This window comes from Petromyzon marinus, chromosome 12, assembly GCF_048934315.1.
Source record: "Petromyzon marinus isolate PM22_M1 ecotype Great Lakes invasive population chromosome 12, UKy_Petmar_22M1.pri1.0, whole genome shotgun sequence".
In the NCBI taxonomy this organism is placed as follows: domain Eukaryota; kingdom Metazoa; phylum Chordata; class Hyperoartia; order Petromyzontiformes; family Petromyzontidae; genus Petromyzon; species Petromyzon marinus.
In genome coordinates this window covers 12,396,991-12,410,208 of record NC_133678.1, presented here as the reverse complement: position 1 = coordinate 12,410,208, position 13,218 = coordinate 12,396,991, and the positions used below count along the sequence as shown (strand labels likewise).

General features: G+C 48.4%; 1 protein-coding gene across 3 annotated transcripts in view; it reads left to right on the top strand.

Annotated features, from left to right (window-relative positions):
* Nucleotides 1-13,218, top strand: part of LOC116941562 (protein EFR3 homolog B-like) — a 73,728-nt gene that overhangs the window by 20,745 nt on the left and 39,765 nt on the right. For 2 of the 3 annotated variants that reach the window (XM_032952737.2, XM_032952735.2), the window contains exons 2-4: nt 6,135-6,211; nt 7,335-7,462; nt 7,784-7,934. In XM_032952737.2, the coding sequence (XP_032808628.1) occupies nt 6,135-6,211; nt 7,335-7,462; nt 7,784-7,934 (356 nt within the window). Of the gene's footprint in view, nt 1-5,047; nt 5,759-6,134; nt 6,212-7,334; nt 7,463-7,783; nt 7,935-13,218 lie in introns of those variants that run through there. The other variant, XM_032952736.2, reaches the window with a different exon arrangement.

The following is a 13,218-nucleotide window of genomic DNA, read 5'->3' as shown; positions in this document are numbered from 1 at the left end:
TATGCTTGTTCCCTGATCCACGTGCTCATCTTCCTGTCTCTAAAAATGAAATTCGTAGCATTCGCATCTTTTTTTTTATTTGTCCGGATATTGAATGAGCCATTCACGTACCCGAGCTCTGCTACTCATAAATTGGATTGACTCGGATTAAATTGGCAGTCACAGAAACCACGCGCCACCTTCACTTCCTGCTCTTATCCAATCGGCATAAAATGTCCGATTGGCAGCAGAATACGGGAGCCCACCGTGCACGCTCCCCGCTCATTCGTCCAGCCGTCTCTGCGCTTTGCCGAAAAAGCACCGAGGCTCCCAATCGATCAGCCTTGCCCCCCCGAGCGCTTGCGGTGTTGGAGGCAGGCAGCGGTGCCATCAAATCGGTGGTAAAACGCAACGCGGGGCCGCGGTTTGTAAAAGCGGAGGCCAAAATGCAGCGCAAGGGACAAAAGTGTACAAACGCGCGCATTGGGTAGAGAACGGACTGTCGTGACATGCAGTTGTCGCATTTAGATGCGTTTAGAAAAGCCACTGTCGTATTTATGGAATGCGTGAATGAGAGGACAAGAATAGTTGGGAAATGGGAAAACACAATGTAATTGAATGAATGGCTTCATATATGGATTTAGGGGACTGAGTGAGTGAGAGTGAGTTTGGGTGTCCATTTTGCAATGGAGACCTGGATGTGAAAAAAATCGAAATAATGTCAACGTGCCTGGAAAACTGGTCATGGCTGTGGTTTACACGGGGTACTTCTCCTGCTGTGGTTCATGGCGAACAATTAACATGGTTCAGTTCATTTGGTTGACACTGTTTTCGCATTACGTGGAGTGGCTCAAGTGGAATGCTATCCCAGGGACATGTGTCGTGGTTCACGTTTTGCAGTTAACTCTCTCCAAAATGTGGTGCGGTTCGTGTAGCGCGGTTCACACGTTGCGGTCCACGTAACGAGGTTCATGTAGTGAGGTTCACACGGTGCGGTTTCATGTTGATGTAACGTTATTCATGTAGCGCGGTTAAATTTAGCGCGATTCACACAGTACAGTTCATATAGCGCGGTTCAATCGATCTGGTTCGTGTCGCGCTGTTCACATGATCTGGTTCGTGTCGCGCTGTTCACATGGTCTGGTTCCTGTAGCGGGGTTCACATGGTCTGGTTCCTGTAGCGCTGTTCACATGGTCTGGTTCGTGTCTCGCTGTTCACATGGTCTGGTTCGTGTAGCGGGGTTCACATGGTCTGGTTCGTGTCACGGGGTTCACATGGTCTGGTTCGTGTAGCGGGGTTCACATGGTCTGGTTCGTGTCACGGGGTTCACATGGTCTGGTTCGTGTAGCGGGGTTCACATGGTCTGGTTCGTGTCACGGGGTTCACATGGTCTGGTTCGTGTCACGGGGTTCACATGGTCTGGTTCGTGTCACGGGGTTCACATGGTCTGGTTCGTGTAGCGGGGTTCACATGATCTGGTTCGTGTAGCGGGGTTCACATGGTCTGGTTCGTGTCACGGGGTTCACATGGTCTGGTTCGTGTAGCGGGGTTCACATGGTCTGGTTCGTGTCACGGGGTTCACATGGTCTGGTTCGTGTCACGGGGTTCACATGGTCTGGTTCGTGTCACGGGGTTCACATGGTCTGGTTCGTGTCACGGGGTTCACATGGTCTGGTTCGTGTAGCGGGGTTCACATGATCTGGTTCGTGTCACGGGGTTCACATGGTCTGGTTCGTGTAGCGGGGTTCACATGGTCTGGTTCCTGTAGCGGGGTTCACATGGTCTGGTTCGTGTCACGGGGTTCACATGGTCTGGTTCGTGTAGCGGGGTTCACGCAGTGCGGTTCGTGGAGTGCGGTTCTTGTAGTGCGCTTCATACGGTGCGGTTTACGTCGCGTGGTTCACACGGTGCGGTTCCTGCAGCGCGGTTCAGGCAGCCCCGCCATCGTGGCGCATGATGAATGGATTGGTTGGGAGCGTGATGGGTCCGTCAAGGGCACCGCGGAGCCGGCCGCTGACCTTGCGCTCACGGCAAGACGCACAAACTGCATGGGAAGCTCCCTGAGCCAGATCAAGGGGAACATCTTCGCCGGATGTGCAGTCGCCCTCGAATACATTAAACATCTTCTTGGTTAAATTTTGATTTAAAGCTTTCGTGACTGCAGGGATTCATATTCTTGGTTCTTTCGGTAAAGTCACGTAGAAGGGAAACAATAATAATAAAATAAAAATATTTCCCTTCTACGTGACTTTACCGAAAGAACCAGGAAGATGAATCCCTGCAGTCACGAAAGCTTTAAATCGATACATTAAACATGCGTGTACATATGTGTGTGTGCCCGAGGAGAGTGGTGGCGCAGCGGTTAGCGCGCCACGCTATGAACCCGGCGACCCGAGTTTGATTCCCACTCATGGCCATCACCAGTGACGATTGTCTGAACCGTTCCTGCACTCCTCTTAGGTCGACTCAGCCTCAAATGAGTGCCTGGTGCGATTTGTAAGCATTGCCACAAGGGAGACAGCGGTGGCCGGGCATGGTGCTGTCTGCCCACCCCTAATGTGCTGTGCCGGCCTTCATAGCTGCTTGCAAATAGCACTAGGCCCAAAAGTCTGTTAAGGCTATACGGGGGATCTTGGTATTTGTACGCCCATGTGCACCTTTTTTATGTTTCACATTTGTCGTCATGGTTCACGCTGCATTAGCAACCTGGCAACCTGAATTAGATTCCCGGCCACGGCCAAATATCGGTGGCAAAAATATGGACTCGTCCCTTGGTTGACGCAGCCTTCAGGTGGTACCTGGTGCATTGCGTTAATGTCTGTGTGGCATCGTGTGGCGTTGGCCGTTACCACCCAGGTGCTCATTAACAGTGCTTGCCTCAACCGCATATGCACACCTGTCAACCCATACGGTTTACACCGTATTCTTGTGCAGGGAAATTGAGTATTTCAAGTCCATACGGCCGTTTCAATACGGGCAAAAGTAAAAATAAAAACAATTGTCTGGTAAAATTTTTATTTAAAGCTTTCATGACTGCAGGGATTCATATTCTTGGTTCTTTCGGTAAAGTCACCACGTAGAAGGGAAACAATAAAATAATAAAAATATAAAAAAGAAAATTATCACGACGTTTCGACTGCAACACAAGCAATCGTCATCAGGTGTGAAAACCACAGCAAGAAAATTTGAAAAAAGTGGCGTTTTTTTTAACGTTAGCAACACGGAGAGCGATTTGGCAGTTATTCAAATGGACGAGTCCATCTATTTAAATTTTGATTTAAAGCTTTCGTGACTGCAGTAATTCATATTCTTAGTTTTTTCGGTAAAGTCACGTTGAAGAGAAACAACAGAATATATATATATATTTTGTTATTCTGTTGTTTCTCTTCAACGTGACTTTACCGAAAAAACTAAGAATATGAGTCCATCTATGTTCGGAAAAGAGGAGGGGGAGACGAAAATAATGGCTGCGGTCTGAGAAGATGGATTATGGCTTAGCAATCATTGGATGGATTTGATAAACCATTTCGGGTCTTAATTGATTGTTCACACTTACGGTGTCTTTCAGACCGCATCCATTATTTTTCGTCTGCCCCCTCCTCTTTTCCAAACATAGATGGACTCGTCCATCTGAATAACTACCAAATCGCTCTCCGTGGTGCTAACGTAAAAGAAAACGCCACTTTTTTCAAATTTTCTTGCTGTGGTTTTCACACCTGATGATGATTGCTTGTGTTGCAGTCGAAACGTCGTGATAATTTTATTGTTTTATATATTTATTTTATTGTTTCCCTTCTACGTGACTTTACCGAAAGAACAAAGAATATAATTATCCCTTGTGATGGGACTTTGTAGGATGAACTTGGAGATTGATAAGGGCACGTGGTGACCAATGTAGTCTGTAATAAGGGAGGCACTGTTAAGGGGTTTTCAGGTATGCAGATGTGGTGACGTATGACGTCACTACTGTATCGGGTCTGTATACAAGAAGTCACTGCTATGTTGGGTCTGTACACACGTGACATCACTGCTATGTTGGGTCTGTACACGTGACGTCACTGACTGTTCGGTATGGAGGCTGTTGATGGGTGCCATGGGGGTTGTGTCAGGCCGTGGTGCTCTGAGTGACCCCGGCTGGGCACGTGACCGGATCGAGGAGGGGGCCAGAGGCCCTGGGGGACCCAGGGGGTCACGTGGTCGGGGAGTGGAGCCTTCTCGTGGGTTCGAGAAGGGGGGCGTGGCCAGGGTGTGGCCACGCCAGAGAGGCCTATAAGCGGGCTCAGTGCAGAGGGCTGGGCTTTTGGTGCCTGGGGTGAAGCTGTCTCATGAAGACTGAAGAAAGAAGCCTCCAATCATCGTGGCTAAGCAGAAACCCTCCTGGCTTGGCCACGCCAAGTAGTACCCGAGTGTTAGCGAGAGTAGGACGGTGGTTACCACCTTATGTGTAGGGTGTGTTGCGGTTGTGTTGCAGAGTGTAAGCGCCTCTATCGGACCATTACACATGTAAGCTACATGTCTAATCTGTTTCAAACACTTGTGGTTCAAACACTGGTGTTATGCCGGCAGTATTATTTTTATTCCCAGGCATATACAGCATTAGTGGCGAGTAGCATTTGAACCTGGCCTGGATTGTCTTCCCATAGGTCTACTCGGCCTTACATGTCTACCTGCTGCATAGCGAAGCATTGATTATGCTCGACATGCACGCGTCAAATTGTGTGTGCAAGAAATGTTATTTTTTGTGTCCAATGTTGTATGTCGTTGGTTCACACAGAACCCCATTTACCACAGTGGCAAAAAGAGTATATATTGTTGGGATAGCACCATGAACTTGAATCCTGATAATTCACCAAATCACAAGGGAACGGGCTCGCCACTTGCCTCGGTAAACATTTAAACTGTGCAGGCCAATGCAGCCATGGTTGGTGCTGGCCGTAACCGCCCCCTTGTTTGCGACACGCTCGCTTGAATAGGTGCGCACTAACAGCCTTTGCCTATATGATTTCTGCGGCTAAGCCAAGGGATCTTTGTGTGTGTGTGTGTGTGCGCGCGAGATGGAGGGGGTGGGGGGGGCTCTTGATTGCTGCCATTCAATTGGTTGTACCAAACTTACCCGGGTTTGTCCCGTGACATCCATTGATGAAGCCATTACCTCTGCACCCGCAGCTCCCCCGCCGTCTGTCCCTGTGACCTGCCATCGGCGAGTTGAATTTTAATTCCGTAAGCACTGCCCGCGGAGCCCGCTTATGGATTCGCGTCTGCGTGGGCGACAAATTGACATCGATTTCGTTTTCCAGCGGCCGAGGTCGTTCACCGCAAAAGTCGACGGGAGTCGTTTGTTTTGATCGGAAATTAGGCCAATTTATTCCTGCGCTGGCTCCAGCAGGCATGGGAAATGTATTTTTGTTGTTGTTCAACTGAAAGTGCAGCTCTCCTCGTGTCCGACCGGCGTTGCGGCGGCGCTGCTTCTACAAGGAGATGATAGATTATTCCTAATTGGCAATTAGCGGCGCGTGTGTGCGCGGGGCGCGTGGATTGGTGCTTTCCAGGGACGGGCCGTCCGAGCGACCGGCTGGCGCTGGTTTGCGGGGCTCGCAGTGCCGCAGGCTGCCCGGAGGGCGCCGGCCTCAATGTCACCGCGCCCGGAGTCGCGTGCACTGCTCGTCCGTTTATGTTCCCAGCGCAGATGGGACATGGAGCCTGTGGGTGGGTGGAGTTGGCTGCAGCCGAGACACAGCCTGGCCGGTCGTGCTGGGCCTCAATTGGTCCTTGGTAATGGTACGAGCGAGGAGGGGAGCAGAAGTGTCGTGGGTTAGCGCACTGAGTTATGAACGTGGCGACCCGAGTTTGATTGTCATTCGTGGCTAACATCACAGGCGACTAGCCTAACCGGTCCTGGGCCTCCCCTAGGTTGACTCGGATTCCTCCAGTATTAATAAATATTCGGATTCCGACTCGGTGTTAAACGATGGTGCAGTGTGTGAACATCAGCACTGATTCGACAAAGGCGGCCAGGCGTAGTGCTGGTCACCCCCACTCCCCAGCCCCCCACCCCATTGTGTGCTCTACCGGCCTTCATTGGTGCTCGCGTCCAACACGTGCCTCCCAACAATCTGTTCAAGGCAACATGGGGGATGTTTGTCTCTGTCTGCAGGGGTGTGTGGGTGTTTCGGGGCATTTCGCCCACGCTACAAGGTCCTTGTGGACAGCATCTACCCTATAAACCCACAGGTAAGAGGTCATCATCATCCATGGATCATCGGTCATTGGCGAGAGACCTGATCATCCGTCAATCATCAGTCAATATTAATCATGATCATCAATCGCCGTCGTCTTTCTAAATACTTAGAGCTTGAACACAATTGTTGTGTCCGTTTTCCCAGCACTCGTTGGGATGACGTTCACAATACTTACAACGACCCAGATTATTTTAATTCTTTGTTCATCCTTTAATTTCAATTTACTACGTACAGATTATTGTAAATTCGTGCTGGGATTTGATGATTAATTTTTAAGTCAGTGTTTTCATGCCATAACTCGCACAAATAATTTTTTCGTTATTTGTCGAAATTTCACTTGATTTATTTTTTAATAAACTCGTTAGTGCTTGGAAAATATTAATATATTTACGTTGTGTAGGTTAGTCATTTAGGAGGTGGTACCTAGGACCTCCAAGCAGAACGAAATTAACTGCAGTTATGCATGCATACCTTTATGAAGACATCCGAAATGCAAATTGGAAACATGGAAATTCTCAATTCCGTTTTTGCGCGTGATGGCACCAATTTGTTCACGATCTAAATGCCAATGTCGAGCTCTGCTGGCCATGACGAGAGTGATTCAGGGGAGAGTTCTTGTAGATTTGCTGTTCCTCCTCCGTTGAAGGAGTGCAGACTGCAGTGGTTTACGATAGTTTGAGTTGCATGGCCACACTGTGGCTTTTCTTGCATTTTCCTTTTATCAATAATTATCAATGAACTGTCGCATAGTTAAATGATAGATTTGGATTTAAAATTACGCTGCGATGTGAGTACATCCCAACAAATCTGCATGACGATTTGTGAAATCTGGTAGATGAACATCACACGACGATTCACACTACCCTGTCTCCCAGTGGCCACACTCTCCGTGGGTTTAGTGACGACCAGAATTGACGCTCGCAACAACAACATTAAGTGTCGGTGACATCACCACGGCACTTGTGCCTAGCCCGTTGCACTGCGAGGGCACTGCACCTTGCTAGGTGATTAGCACAGTTGGCTACATACAGTGCGATGGGAGTTCAACATCCATACATGCGTTGGCGCTCGCTCATGCACGCACGAACGGTGACGTGCGCGCGTGTCATGTGCAGGATGGACTGGTAAAGCCGAGCATGGAGAGGCTGACGTTCTACGCCGTGTCGGCGCCCGAGAAGCTGGACCGCATCGGCTCGTACCTGTCTGCCAGGCTCAGCCGCGACGTGGCCCGGCGAAGACACGAGTGAGTGTTCGCGCGTGAGCGGCACGTGGCCAATCGCTTGCCGGTGTGTCGTTGGTGGGTGGCTGCGGCATACTTGAGCAGCGGGCCCATCCTCTCTCCCCGTGTGTGCGGGTGACATTGGTTGGCCTCCCGGTGGCTCATCTGTCTTTGGCGACAGGGCGATTGATAAACATGCAGGCATGTTGGAGGCGTATCAATTAGTTGATTAAAATTAATTGTTACCAGGGCGGCAGCTCGCCCCCCCCTGCTGTCCTTCCCACCCCGACCCCGCAGTCACCTCTGCCTTGACCTCGCACTCACCTCTAACGGTGCTCTCGCCAGGTATGTCGTCATCTCCATGGAGGCCCTTGACAAGCTGCTCATGGCGTGCCACTCGCAGTGCATCAACCACTTTGTGGAGAGCTTCCTCAAGATGGTGCAGAAGCTCCTCGAGTCCAACGAGCCACAGCTGCAGATCCTGGGAACCAACTCGGTATGATGCCAACCCTGCCCTGTGACGTGCGAGATGGGCAGGGTGGTTGTGAGCTGAGGATTGAGCCTGAGAGAGTGCGAGCTCTCGGTGCGATTGATGTATGTGTGTACGTTGAACTTCTTTCGCACCGTACGTAGCCAACCACGCTAATCAGATTGATGCTCGGACGCTAAGCGCGGAGTTCATTGCATGGCAGTGACAACTGATATCTTCAATTACATCAGAGCTCAAATGGAATTCAAATACTGTACCAAAATTACCTGGGAACAATGTGAGACCATTGTCTCGCTACATTCGAGAACTCTGGTTAACCACGGTGGGCTGTCCAGATTTAGGATACCAACTCGTGGGCTAAGCCCTCTGACCCTGGGCCACCCGGCCACTTCGCTTGGTGCCATTTAGATCCGCGAAACTTCTCACAAGGTTAACGGTAAACACGCAAACCCAATACCAACAACTATTAATTCGTGGAAACGCACATCTCCCAATACATTACATTTCCCATCCCGCAATCAATAGCTATTAATTTCTTATATAGTGTCGTTTATTTATTTAAATTGATTGTGGCCCTTAACTAAATATAAAACGATTAATTTAGAGTGGTGTCTTTTTATAGCTGGAAGCTCAGCTATTAGGAGTCGTTTGTCTGATTTTCTGAAATCAGTTTAGTGCGCATGCTGCAGCAGATGAAGTCAAACAGTACGATGTGTTTAATGTTTTATTTATAGCCCCAATTTAATTAAAAATGAAAATTCTTACATCATACAAGTGTAGTGAGTCCAATTGAGTCGCAGACGTTATCTTGGGAGAAACACTATTTATTACGCAACTCTAACACAACATAACACAACCTACGCTCGGGTCTCGAATGCCCATCTAACCCCGCTACGGCAGAACTAGACACGGTTCACTATCCCGGCCCGGACCACAAGCTGGGTCCCGGACCGCGTGGCTAGAGGCTTCTTCTGCCCGACGTGGATCTTCGTAACACCAGCACACGAAGAACCGCGAGCCCCTCACGGGGCCCCCGTTAGATGCCCCTGGGCTGGGGGCTGGCTCCGCCATTCACCATTCTCTCCTCTGGCCGCTATGTGCAGGAATTCCACACATCTCCCCCTCTGCCCCAACCCCCCGCCTCCCCCCTCTCTCTATTTAAAGCCTCGACAAAGAGACGTTGTCTTTTTGTGTGTGTGTCTCTCTCTGTTTGTCTCTGTGTGAGTCTCTCTCTGCTTGTGTGTTTGTGTGTCTCCGTGTCTATGTTTTGTCTCTCTCTCAAATTGAGCAATCTTTGGAAGAACGTGATCAACCAGGAAGGGTGTTGACTGTTATGTTAGCCAACTCTCTCTGTTGTATTGAATTATGTTTCCAAGTTTGCTAGGTTTGTTTTCTCATTGATTTGTACCTGATTATGGTTGCTTGTGTTGCAATCGAAACGTCGTATCATATTATTTAGTTTAATTTCTTTCTACGTGACTTTACCGAAAGAACCAAAGAGTAAGACTTGGTAAGGCGTTTTTGGGTAAACAAGTCTAATAATAATCCATAATTTAACATCGTCGCCATCATCGGTCGCTTATCCGTTAGAGTCGTGGTTGTGCCGGCGATTCCTTACAATTAACCCTCTCCTCAAGCTCTCATGGTTTTTGGTGACCAGCGCAGCAACATCTGCCACTGATCTCCCTGTTCCAGATGCTACGTTCATCATCATTATCCCGATGGTCCTTGGCCGGCCTCTCATTCTCGTCCCGCCAACTGGGTCCAGATAGCTAATGCTGGAAAGCCCCTCTGGTGTTCAAGTCCAAAATAATCATTCTGTAAATGTTACCTCATCTCCAGAGACGTTGTGGACATATGCACATTAATATAATTTCTTAAATTGTGACTTAGCAATGTTGCCAGTTGGGCTAGAAGTTGTCTTTTTTTGTTGAGTTAGTCAGAGTGCAAAAATGGCAATCTGTCGTAAAAACATCAACCATCGGGACCATATTAGTTCAGTGAATTCCTGCATCATAAGACCGCCACAATCCATCGTTCAAAGGTTAGGATACAATTTTGCCTCTCGCTTTTTACTTCTGCCTCGGCAGCCGAAGAATTGTTGTAACAGAGGGGCTGCGTTCGTATTTGGGTGACGCAGGCGACTCAGCGGAGCGAACAGCGGCGCGCTGTTGAATGTGGCTGCGGCGTTATGAATGGACCGGTGCAGCGAGTTCCTTTAACCGCAGCGAGAGACGCTGCAAGCAACAAGTAACAGCGAGTAGCTTCTAAAAACAATGTGCACCGCCCTGTGCTGAGGCGCAGCTGTGGGTGATGTGTCACCGCGGTCGTCGTCATCGCTGTCGCGTTTTCTAATTTCTGATATTGCACCAATGTTCCCAACCGGGTGAGAAGACATCACATTGGGGCACTACGGTTGCGAGATGTTAACTACCTCGGCCGTTATACAGGAGCCTATGAGTTCGATCCCAACCCTGACGCCTGCATATTTGGAGTTTGTGTGTCTCTCTCTCCGTGGTCGCGTGGATTTTTCTCCGGGTCCTTCAGTTTTTCCCTCCACGTTGAGAATCAACATCACGCGTTTAGAGGAAATTTTACTACTGCTGTAAATCTCCACGTGATAAGCCACTTCGTTCAGCTAGCATTTGTGGAGAGGTCGCTTCTGAAAAAGAGCTACAGTGAGGGAAAAAAGTATTTGATCCCCTGCTGATTTTGTACGTTTGTCCACTGACAAAGAAATAATCAGTCTATAATTTTAATGGTAGGTTTATTTGAACAGTGAAATACAGAATAACAACAAAAAAATCCAGAAAAACGCATGTCAAAAATTGTATAAATTTCTTTGCATTTTAACGAGGGAAATAAGTATTTGACCCCTCTGCAAAACATGACTTAGTACTTGGTGGCAAAACCCTTGTTGGCAATCACAGAGGTCAGACGTTTCTTGTAGTTGGCCACCAGGTTTGCACACATCTCAGGAGGGATTTTGTCCCACTCCTCTTTGCAGATCTTCTCCAAGTCATTAAGGTTTCGAGGCTGACGTTTGGCAACTCGAACCTTCAGCTCCCTCCACAGATTTTCTATGGGATTAAGGTCTGGAGACTGGCTAGACCACTCCAGGACCTTAATGTGCTTCTTCTTGAGCCACTCCTTTGTTACCTTGGCCGTGTCTTTTGGGTCATTGTCATGCTGGAATACCCATCCACGACCCATTTTCAATGCCCTGGCTGAGGGAAGGAGGTTCTCACCCAAGATTTGACGGTACATGGCCCTGTCCATCGTCCCTTTGATGCGGTGAAGTTGTCTTGTCCCCTTAGCAGAAACACACCCCCAAAGCATAATGTTTCCACCTCAATGTTTGACAGTGGGGATGGTGTTCTTGGTGTCATAGGCAGCATTCCTCCTCCCCCAAACACGGCGAGTTGAGTTGATGCCAAAGAGCTCCATTTTGGTCTCATTTGACCACAACACTTTCACCCAGTTGTCCTCTGAATCATTCAGATGTTAATTGGCAAACTTCAGACGGGCATGTATATGTGCTTTCTTGAGCAGGGGGACCTTGCGGGCGCTGCAGGATATCAGTCCTTCACGGCGTAGTGTGTTACCAATTGTTTTCTTAGTGACTGGTCCCAGCTGCCTTGAGATCATTGACAAGATCCTCCCGTGTAGTTCTGGGCTGATTCCTCACCGTTCTCATGATCATTGCAACTCCACGAGGTGAGATCTTGCATGGAGCCCCAGGCCGAGGGAGATTGACAGTTCTTTTGTCTTTCTTCCATTTGCGAATAATCGCACCAACTGTTGTCACCTTCTCACCAAGCTGCTTGGCAATGGTCATGTAGCCCATTCCAGCCTTGTGTAGGTCTACAATATTGTCCCTGACATCCTTGGAGAGCTCTTTGGTCTTGGCCATGGTGGAGAGTTTGGAATCTGATTGATTGATTGCTTCTGTGGACAGGTGTCTTTTATACAGGTAACAAGCTGAGATTAGGAGCACTCCCTTTAAGAGTGTGCTCCTAATCTCAGCTTGTTACTTGTACAAAAGACACCTGGGAGCCAGAAATCTTTCTGATTGAGAGGGGGTCAAATACTTATTTCCCTCATTAAAATGCAAATCAATTTATAACATTTTTGACATGCGTTTTTCTGGATTTTCTTGTTGTTATTCTGTCTCTCACTGTTCAAATAAACCTACCATTAAAATTATAGACTGATCATTTCTTTGTCAGTGGGCAAACGTACAAAATCAGCAGGGGATCAAATACTTTTTTTCCCTCACTGTACACAGCTCAGTGGGCCTTACATGGTAAAAAAAAAAACGTTTTAATGTTTTCGACAAACGCAGTAAAACCGAATAACACATCGAGAGCTGTGCACCACAACTGCGAAAACTAGCGCAGTGTTGCGGTCACTTGCAATTTCAATTTGTGCAGTCGCTCGTGATCAAGCCAAGACCATTAAATAAACTCACCACAACTCATGGAATTTCGGCTGAAGCCCAGAACTGTGGCTCTGGATCATTGCTCTGACAAGGTCGTTATGAGCATTCTCACATTCATGATTTCCAAGCGGTGATTAATTTTTTGTGAAATTAAATTACCCACACAATTTGGTTCTCAAACTCAACTTTTATATTGATACGCTCACTGACTTTTCCGATGGGACGTGTGTGATTGTGAATGTGCACACGTGCGTGTGCTGTGTGTGTGCATGTGTCTAAGTCTGCTTGTATTTGGGGAGTGGCAGCGCAGTGATCAGCGCACTATGCTACAAACCCGGCGACCCGAGTTCAATTCCCGCTCGGGGCCAATAACAGTGGCGTATAGTTGAACCATCTTCCCGAGATCGGTCCTGGACCTTCCCTAGATCGACTCGGCGTTAAATTAGTACCTGGTGAGGTGTGTAAACATCATCATTGGGGAGACAAAGGCAGCTGGGTGTGGTGTTGGCCACCCTCTCCCTCATGTGCCATGCTGACCTAATTGGCTGCTCGCTAACAGAACTTGCCCTAACAGTCTGTTAAAGGTTACGGTATATGGGGGAACTTTGTCTTTGTGTGTGTGTGCACGTGCACGTTTGTCGCTGCGTCTTTGTTTGTATGTGTACTCGTGTGTCAGCGTGTTTGTGTGGATATTTGTGTGTACCACAATGTACATGTGAATGTGTAGTAAATGTTTGTTTACACACGTGCATTTGACTGTATATTCTTCCTGTGAACACCATGTTGGTGTTGAGTGAATGTGTGCGTGTGTAGAGGTACGCATGTTGTGTCCGTGTGCGCGCGTGTGAA